Below are 23468 nucleotides of genomic sequence, written 5' to 3'. Positions count from 1 at the left end.
TAGTGTTGTATTGTATGTATGTGGTTATTCAGATTTGTGAAACTTTGTTTGATAATAATTTAACCACAAGTCAACACCAGCAAACAGATGTAATACAAAGTGCTGTGGCCAACAGCGACATCGTGCATCACGGAAAATAGACATGCTATTATGCCACTGAATGCATTGTTTGAACTAAAAGTTTTGTTAGTAAGTTGTACAATAACATGGTTATTAGTATCGCAGACTGAATCTAAACGGCAGGCCCTATGCTTAGCCTCAGCATACTCCAAATTCTCTTAAAAGAACAGCCATGTATAACAATAATGTAAACAAAATTCTGATGAAACACAAATTTGTGTAAACTGAGGCCCACAGTAAATAAATAAATACTTGATTTATTTGATATAATGCTCTATTTAATAGGAGTCTACTAAACCAAATGCAGTAAAGAAAAACATACTATTTTTCTATACATACAAAATGATCATTTATAGCATATTTTCTATATCAAACCCCTAAAATTCAACTTAAACTGAAAAGCGTCGAGAATGTTCTCTGTACTGGCACCCAAGTGGTGGAAGGAACTCCCACTGGCCGTCCGTACAGCAGAGTCTCTTGCTGTCTTCCAACACAGACTGAAGACTCATCTCTTCACACAGCACTTAAATGAGCATTGAATTATAAGCTGCACCTATATATTTTATTGTATTGCACTGTGTCCATCCATCCATCCATCCATCCATCCATCCATTTTCTAAGCCGCTTCTCCATCAGGGTCGCAGGGGGGTGCTGGAGCCTATCCCAGCGGTCATCGGGCGGATATTGCACTGTGTATTGTAGCTTATTGTATTGTGTTGCACTGAACGGCACAGAGTTCTGTGTTCAGCTCTGTTCCTTTTTCTCTCTGTATCTACAGTGACTTGTTTCTAGCAGTATCTGAGCTCAGGACTGTCTTTTTCTCTAACCTACTGGTATCTAAGACACTTTCTGTAGATAGACAAAGCACTTCTTGTAAGTCGCTCTGGATAAGAGCGTCTGCTAAATGCTGTAAATGTAAATGTAAGTGTAAAATACTACTTGCACTATTTTTTCAATAAAAATTTCTATTTAAAAAAAATCTTGAAGTGAAGCTGAAAGATTTGGACTTGATCCCATGATTTCATGTCACTAGCGAAGCACAAAGAGTTTTAGAGTCCATAGATGGAGCCTTTGTTTTGAAGTAAGCGTTATGCAAAGTGTAAAAAAATCAGTGTGTAGCATTAAGAATGGTCACTACTGAAACACTGCTTTTCTGTAGTTAAGTAAACTTTTTTTAATGTTTTAATGAAAAAACATTAGAATTTTATGTGAGTATAACGGTTCAAAGCAGTGTGTGCGAGTAACGTACTGGCTGGCATTTTTGAAGTATGCTCAAAACAAGCTAAAACCGTCACTACCAAAACATCCAAGTTCTGATAGTGTTATGATTGTTTGGTTAGTGACAAAATGGAATATTCAATCATTCATTTCTGATCAAATAAACTTAAGTCAAAGCAAAAGGATTTTAGTTTACAACCCAAGGCAGTTAAAAGTCCAACATGTATTTTCAACTCTGACTTTGATCTAATTTGAGAGGTGGTCAGCAGAATGACCTATAAATCTGCTGAAAGATGGATCAGAGAGCTCTTACCTATGACGAGAGCCAAGGCACCAACTATCACAACCAGGACGATGACCACTGGAGCCACCAGCACTTTACTCACTGCAGAAGCAACACAGAGACACATACAGATCAGTGTGAAATCAGGGTTGCACAAAAGGCTCACAGCCTGGCTTAGTTCAGATATATTACAGAGGAGGAAGATGGCTGCACATCATTTAGATACAGAGTACGGTTTAAAGAAATGAGAAAAGATGAGAAAATGATATTAATAGGTGAAAATCATATTTAAATCACTAATTTATTATTTAACTAGGCAGTAAATGTTTATTTGCTCAAATATTACATTAATACTAGAAGAAATACAAATAACATTAATAACCAATTATTTTACAAGTTTTCATTTCCAAACCCATCCTCATCCAAAAACATAGATTATAGCTGATATTCTAACCTTTAGTTTAATCAATCCTTAAATATGTAAGTGCAGTTTTTTAACTGCATCAATGTTTATTCAATATAACTGCAGTTTGCATGTAATCTAACATTATACAGTGTTTTCACAAGCAGACTCACTTCCTACTGGGGTGAATGGGTTTAAGTAATTTGCTTAAGCACTCAAGACCTGCATAGCACTGTATACACAGTCACATGCAAAAGTACGAACCTTGGTCAACTTAGGTTTTGTTGGTTTTCTAAGGGAAAATAAGTTTACTCTCTACAGAGAACAAACTGACATTTTCTGCCAAATCTAGTGAACCATGTCTATTCATTTGCTGAGTTCAGCATAAAGTATACACCAACAAACAAAGTCAAATGTGCAATAACGTTAGCACAGGCCACATGTTATGTTTTTCTCCACAATATGTTAAATTCAGTAAATAAACAGTAACATTGTCACAATTATACAATACTGACATCACAGAAGGTCTCAACATGCAAATTAACCCAACAACCAATCATAGATTCTTTTCTTTTCTTTTCTTCCAGCACAAAATCCAGCAAAAGTAAGTTCAGCTAATCGTCAACTGTGTTACATTATTGTTTGGCCAGCATATTTTGAGTATGTTGTTAGTGTATCACAACCAAAATATTCAGCAATATAATCACAATATTTGCGTTTTGGCCATATTATGTAGCTCTTAGATAGAACGATTGTAGATGAGTTAGGTGTCTATAACTCCTATAGGCAGTTTCCTGTGAAGGGGTTATTATGTGGGAGTGTGAGTCAGGGCCGAAATGCTGGGAAAAGTTGACTTTGTAAAATTCCTGGCAATGTTCCTGGTAGACTCAAGCATGCAGTAAAGCCAGAACATCGTCAGTAAGGGGCTGATGTTGTAATGACATATTTGTCCTGCAACCTGCTTCATCACAGGAGATTTAAACCAAATAAGTAAAAGTTTTACAGGAATGCTTATTATAACCTTTTTTATAAATCATACCACACACGTTTCCTGAGCCCAATATTCTTTGTAAGAACATCATCTGTCTGCAAAACATGCTGTAAATTAATAACAACACTCAAAGTGAGCTGTTGACCCATTACTGTTCTAAACAAAGCATGTTCTGCAGTGTGCGTAACATCACATCCTGTCTTTCCGAGATTTTCCTGATAGGTACAAACACACTGGCAGTGTACTAGAAATAAGCTGCAAATATGACGGGGGGATTCATTATCATTATCACAATCACTAGAAACATTAATCCAGCAGTGTTCCAGATTTTAAACAGCCTTATACAGACATTAAGGTAGGACAGTATGATGATGTCCTGTCCAGGATAGTAAAAAAGACATGGCACTTTGTTTAGTGCCATGTACATTAAGGCTGTTCACCATGCTGGTTCCCTAGATGAGCTGTGTGTAAGATTCCAGGATGAGCACTTTTCACATGAAAGCAATGTTTACAAAGGTAGCAGCATTTTAATTACAGTTGTATGCAGTTAGCAAGCTAATGCATGTAAAGATGTGACAGGCTAAATACCACTAGAAGGGTCTGGGTTCGATTCCCTGGCCGGGCGACCAGGGCCCTTTCTGTGCGGTGTTTCCATGTTGCATCCCTGTGTCTATGTGGGGTCATTCCACAGTCCAGAGACATGCAGACAGGCCCATGGGAGATGCTACACTGCGCCTAGGTGTGAATGTGTGCGTTGCATGATAACAGTTAGGGGGAATTTGGCTTGTCAAAAAACTGGCATGGAGGAAAAGGTTCTGTTTACTGTGAAGTTGGTTTCCTGTTTGCCAAATGAAAAGCAACAGCAGAAATATTTGTTGAGTTTTTTTACTGTTAACATTATAAATAATGCTGAATAATGTTTCAGCCCTAATGTTTTTGTAAATGTTGCAGAACAATAAAAAACACAAGCATCATCCAAAAAATGGAATAATTATAGTTGAAGAGCTTTATTCCACAACACTCTAAATGCCACTTCTGGGATTCCTAGTTCTTTCCTGGACTAAATGTTTACATTTGCATTTGAGCTTCAGATCACAGACTGATGACTGGATGTTCTCCTTCAGGATTTTCTGATAGAGAGAAGGATTCATGGTTGCATTAATTATGGTAAGTCGTCCATTCCCTGAAGCGGCAAAAGAACCCCCACACCACCACAATACCATCCATGTTTTATTATTGGGTTATGAGGTCCTTATTGTGGAATGCTGTGTTAGCTTTATGGCACCGGTATCTTCCAAAAACTTCCACTTTGGACTCATTAGTCCACAAAGCATTATTCCAAAAGGCTTGGGGGTCATCAAGGTGTTTTTGCCAAATGTGAGACAGACATTTATATTCCCTTTGGTTAGCAGCGTTTTCCTCTTCACCTTATCTGAGGACAGCAAGGCCTGCAAATCCTTACATGTTTATCTGGGTTGTTTTACGACTTCCTGGATGAGTCGGCACTTTGCTGTTGGAAGAATTTTGGTAGGCCGGCCACTTCTGGGAACATTGATCACTGTTCCAGGTTTTCTACATTTGGTCATACAGCTGTGTCTCGCTGGAGTCCTAGAGTCTTAGAAAAGGCCTTGTAAAACTTTTCAGACTGCTATGTTTCATAACTTTCACATCTCTTTAGGAATTTTTTTCGATCACTGCTTGTTGACACGTGTTAGCCAACTTCACATTGCCTTAAAGTGGGTGTCAAACCGAGGACCTTCCAGGCCAAAGTGCTGCGTAGATTAGCGTTTACCCTCATCTAACGCTCTGAATTCAGCTCCTGAAGGCCTTGCTATTTAGTTGATGAGCTGAGTCAGATGTGTTTAATCTGACAGTGTTTAATCTAACAGTGTTTTGGCCTGTGAGGACTGGATCCTAACACGTACCCCAAAGATTTGATTTAAGTGATGTTTCTCAATAGAACTAGCTGGAATAAAGCCTGTGTGTGTCTAGTTTAATCACTAAATTTGGTTACTTGGTTGACTGAGTACAAAGGGAGCAGTTACTTTTCAAACAGTTGGCCAGTGTTGGACTTTTGTTCCCCTTCAGTAAATAAAATGTACAAAATAAAAACTCCACTGTGTTTTCTCTGATTGTCTTTTTTACATGAAATGTTGTTTAAAGTTTTACTGATTTACTAAAGATTTAAATTGTTTTTATGGTAATCTATTTATAATAAGACTAGAACTATAATTAGAAAAAGAGAGCCTGTAAACAACAATAATAATAGTAGTAGACACTGTTGACCAGATATTTTTTGGTTGGTGGACTGTTCTCAGTCCAGCAATGACACTGAACTCCAGCAGCATTGCTATGTCTGATCCACTCGTACCAGTGCAACACACCATCACCATGACAGTGTCTCTATAGTGCTGAGAATAAGTGATAAGTGATACTTTTTTGATCCCACAACTGGGGAAATTCCACCTCCGCATTTAGGGGGTTAGGCTTCCTCAAGGACACCTCAGTCATGGACTGTCGGCCCTGGGGATCGAACCGGCAACCTTCTGGTCACAGGGCCAGATCCCTAACCTCCAGCCCACGACTGCCCCAATGATGATCCACCATCGAAATAATATATGCTCTGTGGACCTGTGGGGGTTCTGACTATTGATGAAAGGTGTAAAAGTGGGATAACAAATTATGCAAAGAAACCGATAGACTAACCTTTGTAATTGCAAGAACTTCAAAGTACTCCTATATGGTAAGTGCAGCTGATAAATTGGCAATGAGTGTAGATTCTGCTGTGTGAGAAGGTTCACGTTTCACATCACAGATATCATGCAAACACAAGTACATACAGAAAGTCAGCCATGTAAGACACATCAGGCTTCTCCACAGAGCAGAGATACTGCATGCAAACCATCATCACAAGGCTGGGAGTTCATCCCTCCTTTGTACTGCAGCCAATGCTGCATCAGAAGGTTTTTCCTAAAAGGCTTATCAGAGAGATAACTACTAGCACTGACCAGCTTCATCTGCATAGCTCTCTCAGCTGCCTTAGCTGAGCAACAGTGTTCTTTTGTTTTGATCAGAGTTCACATAAGTGCGAATGCACAAAAACAAAACCCAAAAGACAGGTTCAGCATTTTTAAATCAAATCGAATTGGATCACATGTACAGCAACAGGCCTACTGCTGTCCGCTCCAGTGACTCATGCCGAGGGCTGAGCAATTTACCACAAGGGAGACTCCCCATAACTGACACTAAACAGGACAGGTTTACACACGCAAAAGAAGCCTTCAAGGTTTTCAAACAGAACTTTTTCCAAACATGGAATCACCCAGCAATCACCCAGAAAAACTAAACACATGTCATTACAAAAACACATATCTCTGAAATGGTATGTCTACAGGAGAAGGAAAAACTAGCTCTTCTTTAACGCATTTCATCGTGACAAGATTTTATTCCCAGTAATCTTGGAATAATTAGATTGGTCCATTCATCATGAATCGTTCACGTACAGTAAAGAGCAGCTGGCATCCAGTCATATGCAAAAGTTTGGACAAAAGTGTGGCCTGTGCACTTTATATTTTGTTTTATTTTCCCTATATGTTAAATACAGAGAAACTGTATTATAATTAGCAGAAAAATGTCATTTTTCTTCCGTAAAGGATGTGTTGACTTATTATCTCTTAAAAAATCAACACATCATTTGACCAGGATTGTTCAAACTTTTGCACAGGACTGTGTTTAAATGGTGTAAAAAGAAAATATAATGCTAAAAATACACAGTTACAATCATTCAGTTGTGCATTTCTGAACCACTTCTTTTTTTAAGGAGCACTATACGATTCTGAAGAACCATTATTGATATTTGAACTCAACTAAATAAACACACCTCTTCCTTGAGTGCTTCCTTGAGAAGCTCCGCTTCCCAAATTAATGGACGCATGGCCATAAAACGCTTTGCAAATGTTGTACAGACAAATATGACACAGGAACGCTGACGTTAGCTAGATAGTGGGTTACCAAAACTGTCGCTCCAGTTGCGGTGAAGCTAACTAGTTGCTATCACAAATATTCCCAAACCGGGCAAAACAATACTGACCTACTGATTCTGTGAAACAGCAAAAACGAATTAATGTTATCCCTTTCCATGCCTTGTCCACCATCAATGAAACTGAAGTCAGCGTCTTTATTGCCAGTTTCCTGTTCCACCTTAAAAGTTGCAGTAATTAAGACTGCGCTCTGGTTCAAATTTTCCCTTTCTGCGTTAAATTGCATGCGCATGCTGCGTGGGCATTCACTGTCTGGGGAGGGCAAAACAAAGCGTGGAGAGGGCTGATGTTTTCTCAGGGCAGGACTAACATACACGTGCAGCTGGACCTGCTATGAAAACAAAAAACAGAGAAGCTCACATTACAGCACCCACAGGCAGTGGGACTTCATTCTCTCCTCAGAGTGCAATCACACCACTATGTCTTTACACAGAAAATAGATGTTTGATGCTTTATTGATGTTCAAATGTCACACACACACACACACACAGACACACACACACACACACACACACACACACATATATATATATATATATATATATATACATATATATATATATATATATATATATATATATATATATATATATATATATATATATGTATATATATATATATATATAAAAACCTTTTATATGTAGTTGTTTCATAATATTCTGCTACAATACACTGTCATTAGGGCCTGACATATCTGTTGTCTGATAACATTGATGACTCACAGTTCTAGCAAAGCAAAGTAATGAGCACTGATAATATGCCCCTGACAAGTACTAACTATTTGCCCCCCACAGTAATGCTAGGATTCGAATCTTAGATGGCCACTTGGGAACCCAATATGAGGTAATCCTAGAGTAACTATAAGATTGATGAGTCGGAACACAAAATATCATTAAGTTAATAACATTGACTGATAATCATGACCCACAGTTTTTCTTATCAGTATTGGCAACAATGTTTCCAATATTCACCATACATTTTCAGCAGAACAGCCCAGATTCCTAACTCTCAAGAAACGAAACCTTCTAAGGCTTTTCCACTGTGAAACACTATAAAAGTAAGCATGCATCAATGTTAAAACTGGTATCAGGCTTCAACCAGATACTGTGCTCATTTACTTGCACTCAACCTCATAAAAATGCAGCAATACTAACATCTGATTCCAGCTAATACCATGTGATATAAGCTGATAGTGTATGCTGCCATGCTAAAGAACAAATGACTCAAGCTGGCAGTGAACGAAGGTCTCCTCACATAGACAAGTGCTGACGCCATGGCAGTTGGACACAAAGGTCACTTTCTACCTTGGCAAATTCCTGCCAGACATACATCACTATGTGATTTCAGCTCGTTTTCAAAACACAATCACAACCACTTGCCCAAAACGGGTGGATGGGTAGGTGTTCTGCCCAATCCACAGAGGCTAACAACAAGGAGGCAACCAATATTTCTAAATTCACATAGTGTATGCCTGGCTCAACCAGCCAACCAGAGGAGTCCAAAAAGACAAAAACTCCATTAGTGAGCTTCTCCGCTGCTTTAGGCTCGGATGTGAATCGTGTTGTCACTGTGCTACACCGAATGCTGCTGAAAGAGTCAGATGAGGATCAAAACTATGAAATGTATTTTACTTACAGCTGTACAAAAGCGTCTGACATGGAACAAAACCCACTCTTCTCCACTGCAACCCTACTCGATCCAAGATAACTAATGTAGCATAGCTAGCTAACGCATGTCACTTAAAATCTGATAGATTTAACCATTTGTCTGTTAGGGTACATTGCACTCACTTACATTAACAACTACTTAACTACATTAATAACTACTCTAAGTAAGTCATTCAGTACGGTATTATAATCTGCATCAACTACTACTTACAAATAGGTGTTGATGCATAACAGGCTAAACTGATAAACACCATCATGCTTAGTATTACAAAAACATGCAAATTGCATCCACATCTAACTTTTAGCATAAGAATAACAATACTATTACACACAAAAAACTTCAAGAAGACAACTAATAAACGCAGGCATCTAATAAAAAGAACAAGAAAAATAAAAAATGGCAATCAACAAACACAAAAACCACACACAGTTTCTCCACAACGGTGTTTCAGTATTTATATGACTTTAGACTGTGTGTTTAAAACGTGTTAATTTAGAACTGAATCTAAGTATCTAAAATAACATCAGCCAACATTATCTGTTACATTTTTAGCTCCTGTAAAATAAGCATCAGTATTGTCATCTGCTCAGTCCACATTCCACTTCTGGACCATTCAGCTCCACCAATCTACAGTTTTATGTTCCAGTCTGATGTTTAAGGGCAATTGTGCCTCATGTTGCTGCACTTAAGACTGATGAATAACTAACTCTGCGATACAAGGTCTACTTTCATCATTCATATTCCTATCTTAGCTTTAAAGGAATAATTCAATTGCACAATGCTAATGATGTGAACAGTGAATATAGCATGTAAATAGCATTACAAATCATGCCATGATAATTGGAAACTGGATAGTGAGTAAAGAAAAGGGAAAACCATGTTGAGAGGAGAGTAGCGAAGCAGACTGACCACAGACTGAGCCCCGGACCAGCCGGCGCAGGTGTGGTTTATCAGGTAGGTAGCGGTACTTGCAGCCAAACACGCTCAGGTTGGAGGTGTGGTCCCCGAAGAATCGCAGGTGGCGATATTTCTCCCCGCAGCGGTAACAGAAGTTGGTGTTGCACTGGGTGCAGGTCATGTGATCACAACCCTCTGTCCTCTGGATGTGGATCTGTACAAGATAGATATCATCAGTTTAACTGGTTGAATATCCACATTTTTAAACTAACAGTAGGTTTAATAAACTAACAGAGGTTTAATTCTCAGGATTTCAGTGATTAATCGATTAACTTTTAACCGACAAATACATAAATGATCTAAATGTTCAACAAATGTTGACGGACATTTCAATTCTGTTGTTAAAGGGAAACAGCAGAAATTAAACCATCCTAAATGTAGTTTACTGCAACGAGGATATTCTGCCACAGTGCTAAAGTAGCTGCAACTGTCTTTTTTAAACATCATGTTGCTTCTGTTGAGTTTAATGCCTCTAAAAGCTTTCAGAAATCTTTTACATGAATACGTTGTCTGATGGCGAAGAGACTGTTTTACGATTTTTAAGTCAAAACTATACTCAAAACTTATTTTATTATTGGTAAATAAAATGGCTATATCTGTGTTTTGTCTCTTGGCTCCTATCACCACCACCAGCCAGTCGTGGGCTGGAGGTTAAGGAATCTGGCCCTTTGACCGGAAGGTTGCCGGTCCAATCCCCAGTGCTGACAGTCCATGACTGAGGTGCCCTTGAGCAAGACACCTGCTCCCCGGGCGCCATGGTTAGGGCTGCCCACTGCTCCGGGCAAGAGTGCTCACTGCCCCCTAGTGTGCGTGTGTGTATTCATTAGTGTGTATGTGGTGTTTCACTTCACAGATGGGTTAAATGCGGAGGTGGAATTTCCCCATTTGTGGGATGGAAAAAAGAAATCTGAGTTGGTAAATTTCTACACAGTGAACCATTTCACATCAAACCACTCTGAATGCCTTTCTTTACACCTTGACAACTCTATTACACAGAAAACTTGATGGAGTAAACAAATACTGAATATTAATTTGAATAATTTGAATATCAGGAGGACAATCAGTGAGCCTGGTTCGCTTTTGACCTACTTTCACATCCTTTCCTGCCTTTGTTTTGAAATGATCTTACATGAACCTCCACCATAGAAAATGCACATTTAAAGAAAAGAAAAAAGAGCAGAACATTTTTTCCCCTCACTTAATGAATGCCTCAAATGCTTAACGTTTAAGCACCATGCACATTCATTTGAAACTACAACTGTTCAGCAGATATTTGTACAGGCCTGGCTGTGGGTCAGGCAGGTGAGGGCCTGTTTATTCCCTGACTCACACTGCAGTCACCTGAAAGCTGCAGGCAGGATTTATTATCCCTCTCAAATGACCAAAATCCTGCAGCATTACGAGTGGAGAAAGCAGGAGTCTGGATGACGCATGAGTGCTTGAAACAAAAACGCTGACGGCTCTGTGTAAATTTAATTCAGCAAAGACCTTCTGTTTAGAACTCAGTCTGACAACTTCCTGGAATGCCAAGCTTCCACAAGATTGTTAAGAGACGGAGAGAGAGAGCGAGAAAGGGAAGAAGGAAGAGAGAAAGACAACAATCACATCCTCCTTCTACTCAGACTTCTCTTGATAGGTAAGGCATCATGCAGCCTAATGATCTTCTTCCTGAGGTGTTATTCGACCTCTTGGTTAAAAAAAGTGAATTTATTTTATTTCCTTTCCAATAAACAACAGCTCCTACTTGAAGTGGCAGGTTTATCATTCTGTTTTTGAACTGTAAGCATGATGGTGCAATAGGTCATTGGCTCAGCTACATAAGCCTAATAAAAATTGAAGAGCACAGCTTAAAATAGCAGTATTTTGACAGTACATCTGCAAAACAACACTATACTGCAACAAAAGGAAACATCTGCAAGCAATAAGACTGAACTATTTTATCCATTTCACAAACCCAACAATATAAACAAACAAGAGCTAATAAAAAATGTATAAGCTACATTGTCAAAAATGCTATTTTGTTTTAAGTGGGGAAATTTAACCTAATAACACAGCTTGTTGTGAACTGCCTGTAGAAGAGATGGATCAATCAGAGGCAACCGAACCTTCATGTGTTGTGACCTCACAACCATAACTTACTGCCTGTCTGGCACATGGCATTCAAGGGTCGAGCCTCAAGACAGAAAAAGTGAATATTCTGGTCTTCTTGGCAAAAAAGGCCTGAACCTTGAACCATATATTTTATTTTTTTATATATTGAACCAAGTAATTAAATATTTTCCCTATATCATTCAGCCTTAACATACAATTCTACTTTTTCAACAGCAGGCTGCAATGCTAAAGGTTAAACCAAGGCTGATGGCTTGACTCATTAGCCTAAGAGAAATGGTGGTTCCTTCCATATATCTCTCTTTAATGATCACTCCCTCGTACACAATGTACACAACGGCATACGGGTGATTACTGACATAAGCACAGCTCAGGCATTCATTAAAGAGCCTTCCATTTTCATGTTCGACACAGTTTTTGCATGGTAACTTGGCTTATGTGGAGCATATCATTGTAACTAATATCTAAGGAAGAATTCCACAAGTCACGCTGCCATTGTATTGCTAAGTTCTGTCTACTGACACTCAGCAGCGCATTTGCATATCAGAAACTGCTTCGTAGTATCAGTCACAGGTATCAGTGTGCCCATTGCCAACACTGTCACTACAGTTAAGTGCCAGTATCAACAGTGACACAACATTTGTACTTCTCATTACTCCTGCAATGAACTGTAAAGCATATTTATTTACCGTCATATATTTGAGGCCTTATTATAGGCTTAATTAATCTTTTTTTTTGTATGTGTCTGTAGGTATGCAATGCTTCACCTTGCAGCGGGGACACTTCTGGGCATTCCTCTGGCCGTGCTCAATGACACTGGCCCAGTGACGCAGCAGTTTGTCTCCTTTTCTGTATTCCCGGCACTTCAGGCCCTCATGCCATGGGGCATGACACTTAAAACACCACACGAACTGGCACTTAGAGCACTGAACCTGTGGAGAAAACACTTATTAGAACATACATTAGTGAACTTATAACAATGTCCACCCTAAATTTACTCATTAATGTTGCTTATGTTAGTTACCTGAACCTGGAATTATGACACTTTTATATTAATATACACCCACACACCAACACACACACACACACGTGTGTGTGTGTGTGTGTGTGTGTGTGTGTGTGTGTGTGTGTGTGTGTGTGTGTGTGTATATATATATATATATATATATATATATATATATATATATATATATATATATGTGTGTGTATATATATATATATACAGTGCATCCGGAAAGTATTCACAGCGCTTCACTTTTTCCACATTTTGTTTTGTTACAGCCTTATTCCAAATTGAATTAAATTAATCTTTTTCCTCTAAATTCTACACAAAATACCCCATTGTGACCATGTGAAAAACGTTTTCTCGAGAGTTTTGAAAATTTATTAAAATTAAAAAACAAAGAAATCATATTTACATAAGTATTCACAGCCTTTGCTTAATACTTTGTAGAACCACCTTTGGCAGCAACTACAGCCTCAAGTCTTTTTGAATATGATGCCACAAGCTTGGCACACCTATCTTTAGGCAGTTTTGCCCATTCTTCTTTGCAGTACCTCTGAAGCTCCATCAGGTTGGATGGGAGACGTCTGTGCACAGCCATTTTCAGATCTCTCCAGAGATGTTCAATCGGATTCAAGTCTGGGCTCTGGCTGGGCCACTCCAGGACATTCACAGAGTGGTCCTGAAGCCACTGCTTTGAGATCTTGGCTGTGTGCTTCGGATCGTTGTCCTGCTGAAAAATGAACCGTCGCCCCAGTCTGAGGTCAAGAGCGCTCTGGAGCAGGTTTTTATCCAGGATGTCTCTGTACATTGCGGCATTCATCTTTCCCTCTATCCTGACTAGTCTGCCAGTTCCTGCTGCTGAGAAACATCCCCATAGCATGATGCTGCCACCACCATGCTTGACTGTAGGGATGGTATTGGCCTCGTGATGAGCAGTGCCTGGTTTCCTCCAAACATGACGCCTGGCATTCACACCAAAGAGTTCAATCTTTGTCTCATCAGACCAGAGAATTTTGTTTCTCATGGTCTGAGAGTCCTTCAGGTGCCTTTTTGCAAATTCCAGACGGGCTGCCTTGTGCCTTTTACTAAGGAGTTGCTTTCGCCTGGCCACTCTGCCATACAGGCCTGATTGGTGGATTGCTGCAGAGATGGTTGTCCTTCTGCAAGGTTCTCCTCTCTCCACGGAGGAACGCTGGAGCTCTGACAGAGTGATCATTGGGTTCTTGGTCACCTCCCTGACCAAGGCCCTTCTCCCCCGATCGCTCAATTTAGACGGCCGGCCAGCTCTAGGAAGAGTCCTGGTGGTTCCGAACTTCTTCCATTTACGAATGATGGAGGCCACTGTGCTCATTGGGACCTTCAACGCAGCAGTAATTTTTCTGTATCCTTCCCCAGATTTGTGCCTCGAGACAATTTTGTCTCGGAGGTCTACAGACAATTCCTTTGACTTCATGCTTGGTGTTTGCGCTCTGACATGCAGTCAACTGTGGGACCTTATATAGACAGGTGTGTGCCTTTCCAAATCATGTCCAATCAACCACAGGTGGACTCCATTTAAGCTGTAGAAACATCTCAAGGATGATCAGTGGAAACAGGATGCACCTGAGCTCAATTTTGAGCTTCATGGCAAAGGCTGTGAATACTTATGTAAATATGATTTCTTTGTTTTTTAATTTTAATAAATTTTCAAAACTCTCGAGAAAACGTTTTTCACATGGTCACAATGGGGTATTTTGTGTAGAATTTAGAGGAAAAAGATTAATTTAATTCAATTTGGAATAAGGCTGTAACAAAACAAAATGTGGAAAAAGTGAAGCGCTGTGAATACTTTCCGGATGCACTGTATATATATATATATATATATATATATATATATATATATATATATATGTGTGTATATATATATATGTGTGTATATATATATATATATATATATATATATATATATATATATGTGTGTATATATATATATATATATATATATATATATATATACACACATACATACATACATACATACATATCCATCCATCCATCCATCCATTATCTAAGCCGCTTCTCCGTCAGGGTCGCGGGGGGGTGCTGGAGCCTATCCCAGCAGTCTTCGGGCGGAAGGCAGGATACACCCTGGACAGGTCGCCAGTCCATCGCAGGGCAGACAGACAGACACAGACAGTCACTCACACATTCACACCTAGGGGCAATTTAGCATGTCCAATTGGCTGCATGTCTTTGGACATGTCTTTGGACTGCGGGAGGAAATCGGAGAACCCGGAGGAAACCCACGCAGACACGGGGAGAACATGCAAACTCCACACAGAGAGGACCGCCCGGCCGGGGAATCGAACCCAGGCCCTCCTTACTGTGAGGCGACAGCGCTACCCACCATGCCACCGTGCCGCCCTTACATACATATATATGTGTGTGTGTATATTAATATAAAAGTGTCATAATTGCCAAGGGCACGTTCAGAGGGTTCACAGAGACTTACCCTCTCTTTTTTGAATAATTAAAGCCTTATATGTGTCACTAAAGTGAATTGCTACCAATACTTGCAATAGCTTAATTCCCCCGTGAAGTTGTCATTTTTTCAGACAACTAACAAACTCAAAATCAAACAAAATAATTTGCAACTGTTGAAATTTTTCCAGATTTTCATCATCACAGCAGGTAGATTAGTTTACGACAGGAGGAATGGCCGAATAGCCATACATTAAAATAGTTCACATACGGATCATAACAGTTTAACAGATGGATAAGAAGCTTCAGTCTACCTTATATTTGTGCTCCGCCTTGCCAGGTCCCTGCAGGCCACGTCCCTTCAGAGAAGTGAACAGGCTGCACTGCGGACACGGCTTAGTGCTGGAGTCCAGTCTGCTCAGCTCCAGGAAGTACTTATATTTGGCCAATTCCTCAGTGGCCAGGTGGGCCACCACCACACTCTCCTCCAGGAAACCACTGCACTCAGTGATGGGACAGATAACGTCTGTCCGGCCCATAAGAACCTGGACAGACACAGTCAAGTACAATGAAGCAACAGCTGAGCGGGACATGGACCCCATGGACAAAATGGACATTAAGACAAAAAATACTATATTGTGATTATACTGCTACATATAGTCATTGTAATATACCTTGCTATTTATGTATAAAACACCTTGATGTAACAGGAAACTGGCATTATTTTAGACCAAAATGGCTTTCCACAAGGATCAGGAGTGTGTTTATGGGAATTTCTGACCATTCTTCCAGAAGCGCATATGTGAGGTCAGACACTGATGTTGGACGAGAAGGCCTGGCTCACAGTCTCCACTCTAATTCATCCTAAAGGTGTTCTGTTGGGTTGAGGTCAGGACTCTGTGCAGGCCAGTCAAGTTCTTCCACACCAAACTCGCTCATCCATGTCTTTAAGGACCTTGCTTTAAGGGGCCGTCCCCAAACTGTTCCCACAATGGGCTCCTTTGCTCCCAGCAACCCAGGAGGATAAGCTGCATAGATAGCATGTGTGTGGTGACCAACACAGGTGGTAAATGGTCTGATGATGATGATGCAGAAGAGTAGTGCAAGGCCCACTGACCTAAAACACCAGCACTACTGGCCTGGGGGGAAAAAAAGTATTCACTCATCTGCCCTCACATGCAAATGAACTTGAGTGACATCCCTTTCTTAATTCACAGGGATTAATATGATGTTGGCCCATCCTTTGCAGCAATAACAGCTTCAACTCTTCTGAAAAGGCTTTCTACAAAATTTAGGAGTGTGTTTATGGAAATTTTTGAACATTTTTCCAGAAGCACATTTGTGAGGTCAGACTCACAGTCTCTGCTCTAATGCATCCCAAAGGTGTTCTATTGGGTTGAGGTTGATATTGTCCAAAATCTTCTGGTCTGCTGAAGCATTAAGAGTTCCTTTCACTGGAACTAAGGGACCGAGCACAACTCTTGACAAACAAGCCCACACCATAATCCCCCCTCCACCAAACTTTACACTTGGCACAATTCAGTCAGACAAGTACCGTTCTCCTGGCAACTGCCAAACCCAGACTTGTCCATCAGATTGGCAGACAGAGAAGCGTGATTTATCACTCCAGAGAACACGTCTCCACTGCTCTAGTCCTTGGTGATGTAAGTCTTGGATGCAGCTGCTTGGCCATGGAAACCCATTCCATGAAGCTCTTTACGCTGTTCTTGAGCTAATCTGAAGGCCAAATGAAGTTTAGAGGTCTGTAGCGATTGACTACAGAAAGTTGGCGACCTCTGCGCACTATGCAAAAATGTAAAAATATTTTACTAATGTAAAAATAGTTTAAATCACAGACCCTGTACATATTCACATATTCATCTCTTGTGGATCTTTTAACCAACTCTCTTATTCTTTATTGTATTATTTTTAATATAATGTCTTATTTGCTTCTTAATATTTGTTAGAATGTGAGTACATGTCTGATAACATTGGTGCATTCATCAAGACAAATTTCTTATATGTGTAGCATTCTTGACAAAATGTGAATGAGTTCTGATTCTGTCTCACAAAGCAGGAGACAGCTTAGCCAGTTTCTTGCTTAGCCAGTTATGGATCAAGGACAGCTTTCTGATATAGTTGGACAACTGTGGTCCTTTTCCGGGTAACTTATTCTTCTTTGGCATCAATGACATGAAATAATTCCTACCACATAGATGTAAAGAATAGAAAGCACTCATTACTCCAAGACCACGTCGGCAGTGAAGACAGCAAAGAGTTACAAATGCTTTACTTTGTGAAGCTGAAACTTAGTCAGGAACCCCAAGTTGAAAGTGTTTCACAAGACAGGAGCAGCTTAGATTTGAATATTACAGCCTTTTTCTATATCAAAGTTGAAAATCGGCATTATAATAATGATTAACAAACAATACTTTGTGCAGCCATATAGCTGAGTCATAAGAGAGAAAGATCCAGCTACTAAATTAAGTTCAAATCTGTAACATCTGTAATGCCAAAGCATTGCTAAGTCTTCAAACATCTGGTAATATGCCATGGCTAAATGCATCTAATCTTGGCAATCTTAAAACCTCATTGAGGGAAAACAAATCCAAACATTAGATTATCCAGAGACTCTATTTTAGGCAGTTCTTAGACAAGATTGGCTTTACCAATGATTATCAAAGAAACTAAAGGGCAAGCACAGGCAGAAAGCACTTTGTGTAGATTACCAGTTCAAATACCCCATTGTACAGTAGAGAGCCTGAGGCAGCACAAAGTCAAGGCTCAACGTTTTCCTTTAAAAGCACATCTGGGACTGACGTAATCTTCGGCTGCAGTGGGCACGGTATGCAGGAACGCACCCGGTGGGCTTGTTCTGACTAAATTTTATAGCTGAATAAAGTATAAGATGAAGATGCACGGCTCAGTGCACAATGACCTTTCCAAACCTACGGTACAATACTCCAGGGATGCATTCCATCTCGACTGCTCGCATTCCAGCAGAACACACTTCCTATAAAAGTCAGAAAGTCCTGTGACGACCACTGTACTGACAGGTACTGGTAGGTAGCAGTAACTAGTAACCTTGACACAGGTCCATTTACTTGATGACTGTGTACTTCTCCAAGTGCTTTTAAAAGATAGTACTTCAAATAAAGCAATCTACTTTTACCTGGTTCCATTGTTGCTTTAGCACTTGATCAAAAGGATCCCACAAAAGCACCCATGTTGACAGACGCAGAATGTTTTATTTATACACAAAACACTCAAAAAGCACTTCAGCACTTTATTAGGAACACCTGAATACTTACTCAATCATGTCATTAGCTAATCAGCCAATCCTGTGGCAGCAGTGTGGTGCAGAATTACAGCTATGGGCAGCTGCAGGTAACATTCACATAAACCGTCAGAACAGGGGCATAACGTGATCTCAGTGATTTTGACTGTAGCCTAATTGTTGGTGCTAGAAAGGCTGATTTGAATATTTCTGTAACTGCTGATCTCCTGGGATTTTCACATGTAACAGTTTCTGGAGTTTACTCAGAATAGTACAACAAAGAAAAAGCATCCAGTTAGTGTCATTTCTGAGGAATGAACCTCCATGTTGATTAGAGAGGTCAGCAGAGAATGGCCAGACTGGTTCAAGCTGACAGAAAGACAACAGTAGCACAGATAACCCCTCTAATACAGTTGGGGTGAGCAGAAAAGCATCTCAGAATACACATCAAATCTTAAGGTGGATGTGCTACTACAGCAGAAGACCACGGGTTCCACTTCCAATACACCTTTGGGATGTGGCAGAGCAGGAGATATGCAGCATGAAAGTGCACCTGAAAAATCGGCACCAAACCCAGACCAGAATCTCAAAGAAAATGTTTCAAACATCTTGTGGAATACACACACACACACACACACACACACACACACACAGCTGCTGTTGAAACAAAGTTTTCTTTGAAACAAAGTTTTTTTTGTGATTTTTCCCCAATTCTCTCCAGCCAATTTAGTCATGTCCAATTCCACCCACCACTAGTTAGTAACCCTCCAATTACACAATACCGTCAGTGCTAGGACAGTGAACGCTATCACAGGCTTCCACTGAGACCTGTGAAGCGCCACCACATCTTTTCAAACTGCCGCTCATGCAACGTCACTGGACAGCTGAACACGCTCTGAGGAAACTGCCAAGCACCAGATCTGTTATGTCAGCTAACAGATGCCTGCGCTGACCAGCACTGCACTCAGAGAGGGCGGGAGAGGGAGGTGGGGGGAATTGGGCGGGCCCATCCTACCCACCCAGAGAGCGAGGCCAATTATGCTCTCTTGGACTGATGCTGATGGCTGTTTTCAGTTTTTAACAAAATTTGAAAAAGACTTAAAAGTACACTAAAAGTAAAATATGTTTTTTCCTACTCCTGTTTATGTTATATATATATATATATATATATATATATATATATATATATATATATATATATATATATATATATATATAGACACACACACACACACACACACACACACACACACACGTTCTTCTTATACGCCCCTCTGTCTTTCCAGAAGGTCTTTAATGAAAACCCCAATCACCAAGCAAAACTAGGCACCTGCAGAGGGGGCAGGGCTCATGCTACCCATGCTCAACGGTCCCTTATAAACACTAGAGGCTGCGATTTCAAGGCTTCTTTGTTAGATGCCCAGCACAACTAAACTAATCTGCACTGTCTCCACAATCCCTCAAGAGACAAGTGTGTGCAAGCAAATGTGCCTGACACAGCTGAGAGCAAAGTGTGATCCTCAAAGACTGCAAGTCTGTATGAGGTGTAAGGCGTGTACTGAGGAACCCTGATGAGATCTGACAGTGCAGTTAAGAGATCTCTCACTCATTTGAGCCTGTTTGGTGGCAGGGCAGAGATACTGGACAGGGTCATGCACCCTTTCTCTTCGCACTCGTCAGCCTGCTACTGATGTGCCAAGCCAGCACAACAGCAGAGGTAGAAAGCGAGATTGAGCGAGCAAGAGAGCGAGAGAGCGAGAGAAAAATGCTGTGACAGAGCTGCTGTTTTTTTGGAAATATGTGCTCATTCTGAAACTGATGCCTACAACATCTTCCAAAAAAGTTGTGACAGAAGCAATTTAAGATGTGAACATTGAAAACGCAAGCAGGGTAACAACATCTGTTTAAGACTTTTTTACACAGTAAAATATGATATGATATGATGTCACGCAATCACTCTGCCACCTTTTTCTCAGGCAGCTTCAAAGCCATAACTGACCCAAGCAAAGGTAGTAAAACTTTTTTTAAAACTTATTTTAAAACAAATTTTTAAATCATAGTTACAAAAACATTTGAGTGTTTTACGTTTAAGTGATATACTTTATTTGATTTGTCGTTGTAGTGATACCAAATGAAAGCTGATAAACAGCTAAGATTTCTCACTGCATTATTGTCACATCCCAAACCACAAACTAGCAAACTAAAAAGCCTGCAAAAACTAGCACATATACCACTAGAAGTGCACTCTCTAGTGTAGTCTCAGTGAGATGCGTTCAACATTTTAGCAGCTCCAGCTGCAGATTATAGCTATGCTGTTTGGCTCCTTAGCTGTTCATTAAGCTTTTCCAATCAAATGTATTTCTTGATTAAACATGCTTTTATTGAGGTAAAATTAATGCATTTATGGCTTCTTATTCGCCAGCCTCTTGTTCGAAAGCACCTCAATGTAACTGCAGCACCACCAGTAAATTCAAATAGACAGCTGACGTAAATCAAGTTAACTTCAGTTTATATATATATATATATATATATATATATATATATATATATATATATATATATAATATATATAATATATATAATATATATATATATATATATATATATATATATATATATATATATATTTTTATGATTTTTTGAAGTTTTGGTAGCTACTTTCATTAACGTTTGTAAAATCTCATGCATTGGAATTTTCTGAAATCTGGAGATATGCAAGCTATGTGGATCCAGTGCACCAATCAACCTAATCTTCTACTCGTAGCATTTCCTGGAGACTGCAGCCAAAGTGTCCACGTCTTTTCATGTATTTTGTGGTCATTCTGGTCTATTTTAGATGGTTTTTATCCAACGGCAAGGTTATACCTGCAGCAATGGTTACAGGGTGAGCCCTACGAAAGTACAGAGTACAGTCAGTTACAGCTTGCCTGCCATCACAGCAGCGGGGTGTTTTTAATAATGTAACAACTCTATGAATAAAAGGGGCAACCAGGAAAGGCCCTGTCCTTTATGGGTCAACTCACCCAAAAGACATCAACAATTTATGAACAGCATTCCTCAGTAAGCAACTGCAACGATTTTAGGTATTTCATCATCTACAGTGCAGAATATCATCCAAAGTCAGAGAATCCAGAGAAATCTTTGTGCGTAAATGGCAAGGCTGAAAACTAATACTGAATGCCCAAGACGTCTGGTCCCTCAGATGGCACTGCACTAAAGGCAGACACCTTTCTGTAAAGAATATAATCAGTTGAGCTCAGGAGTTGTTTAGAAAACCCTTGCCTTTAAACACAGTTCATTGATGTATCTACAAATGCAAGGTAAGACTCTACAATACAAAGTGGAAGCCATATAACAACATCCAGAAACGCTGCCTATTTCTCTGGGCTAAAGCTCATCTAAGACGCACAGAGTGTGGTTTGACAAGACCACCTCTCTGATTGTTAATGGAAATAATGGATGCCATGTTCTCCACACCAAAGAGAAAAAGGATCTCAGTTGTTACTGCCACTGGTATGAGTTGGTGTTAGTGGTGTGTGTGTGTTAACTTGCACATCTGTCAAGGCACCACTAAAGCTAAGGGGTACATATTCATTTTGTGCCATGAATTAATAGTTTTTGTGATGTCACAAAAATCTATGCATATATCCACGTAGACAGCCTACAGCAGTTTAGCCCTATAAAGTGTTTCAACCCATAAAGCTTTTTGAGCAAGACACAATGCAGGGCAATCAATCAGAACAGAACTCATTTACATGCATCAGACATCAGAGCCTGTTAATTGTAAAAAGATGCTGAGAACTGTCCAGTAAGAGAGCTCTGGCTGTTTTTGGATCACATGTCAAGGAATAAAATATGAGAAAAATGTAGGTTATTTCAAAGCCAAAAAACCCATTATTATTGTTTCATTTATGTCATGTTAAGTCTGTTTTTCTGCCCCATTTGGTAGTTGCTGTTTGTGAGAATAGTAAACTTTCAAATGTGCATTCTTTCACTGGATTTTACAAATGTTGAAACACTGAATTTTTCAGAGAGAGAAAAAAAAAAAAGATCTACTTTGCAACAACCATGGGTGGCACAACAACTCTAAAATTGTGGCAGATTAATTTATTTATTTATTTGAAACAAGTGGAATCACAGGTGACTGACTAACAAATTAGTCAAACATATCATGTTTCAATAAACCTATTTCATAAATAGTGTCAGTCATTTCGAACCTGCAGGTTCACTAGGTTCTGCCAAATGTCTTACAGCATAAAAGAGGAGACAGATCACAGGCTGATAAATCAATAGGATAGCTTGTAATGCTCAACTAGGTGCCCATTTACAGTGAAAGTCCTGCCTTTTATTAAAAAAAAGCCATTTTTTGGTCTCTCAAACTGGCTGATTTAAAAAAAAAAAAAAAAAAGAAGAAATCACTAAAGTAATTTCATGAATGTCAAAAAAAGATTCATTTTTAATCTCATCACCCTACCCTTAATATCAAGCGTTCTTTTCATTGCTTTAACTACAATTCAGAATAAAATAGCTACTGTCAAGACTCCCTCCAGCCCTGCCATGGACTCCATGCACCAATCACCGTTCAGCTTCCCCTGAATACTAAACTGTTTCACCTGTTCTTGTCTTTGTTCACCTAGTTAGAGTGGAGTAAAAAGCCTGGGCTTTTAGTTCAGGTCATTGCGAGGTATTGCATCTTTCGAAAGCTCCTGAGCGTTCACTTTGGGTATTGCTATTTCTGGATTCGGACTAACTTTGTGTTTTGGACTTTGCCCTCTTTGCCTCTGCCCTTTGGACTCTGTTTGCCTGGTAATGTTTATTTGCACTTTCTGTCTATTCTGACTTTGACCTATGCCGGTTCTTTGACTACCATTCTGGATTTCGCAAGTAAAGCCTTTTTCTCTTTTTTCATCTGCGAGCGTCTGAATCATTCTGGCAC

The 23468-nt window shown here is 39.7% G+C and overlaps 1 protein-coding gene across 2 annotated transcripts in view; it reads right to left on the bottom strand.

Annotated features, from left to right (window-relative positions):
• Window positions 1-23468, bottom strand: part of rnf217 (ring finger protein 217) — a 42245-nt gene that overhangs the window by 4393 nt on the left and 14384 nt on the right. Inside the window, exons 2-5 of one of the 2 annotated variants that reach the window (XM_017695751.2) lie at window positions 15570-15800; window positions 12557-12721; window positions 9633-9834; window positions 1652-1723 (exon numbers count right to left, since the gene is read on the bottom strand). In XM_017695751.2, coding sequence (XP_017551240.1) covers window positions 1652-1723; window positions 9633-9834; window positions 12557-12721; window positions 15570-15800 — 670 coding nt within the window. The remainder of the gene's footprint in view (window positions 1-1651; window positions 1724-9632; window positions 9835-12556; window positions 12722-15569; window positions 15801-23468) is intronic. The other variant, XM_037538184.1, reaches the window with a different exon arrangement.

This window comes from Pygocentrus nattereri, chromosome 4 (genome assembly GCF_015220715.1).
Source record: "Pygocentrus nattereri isolate fPygNat1 chromosome 4, fPygNat1.pri, whole genome shotgun sequence".
Taxonomy (NCBI): Eukaryota; Metazoa; Chordata; class Actinopteri; order Characiformes; family Serrasalmidae; genus Pygocentrus; species Pygocentrus nattereri.
This window is presented reverse-complemented; position numbering and strand designations above follow the sequence as displayed.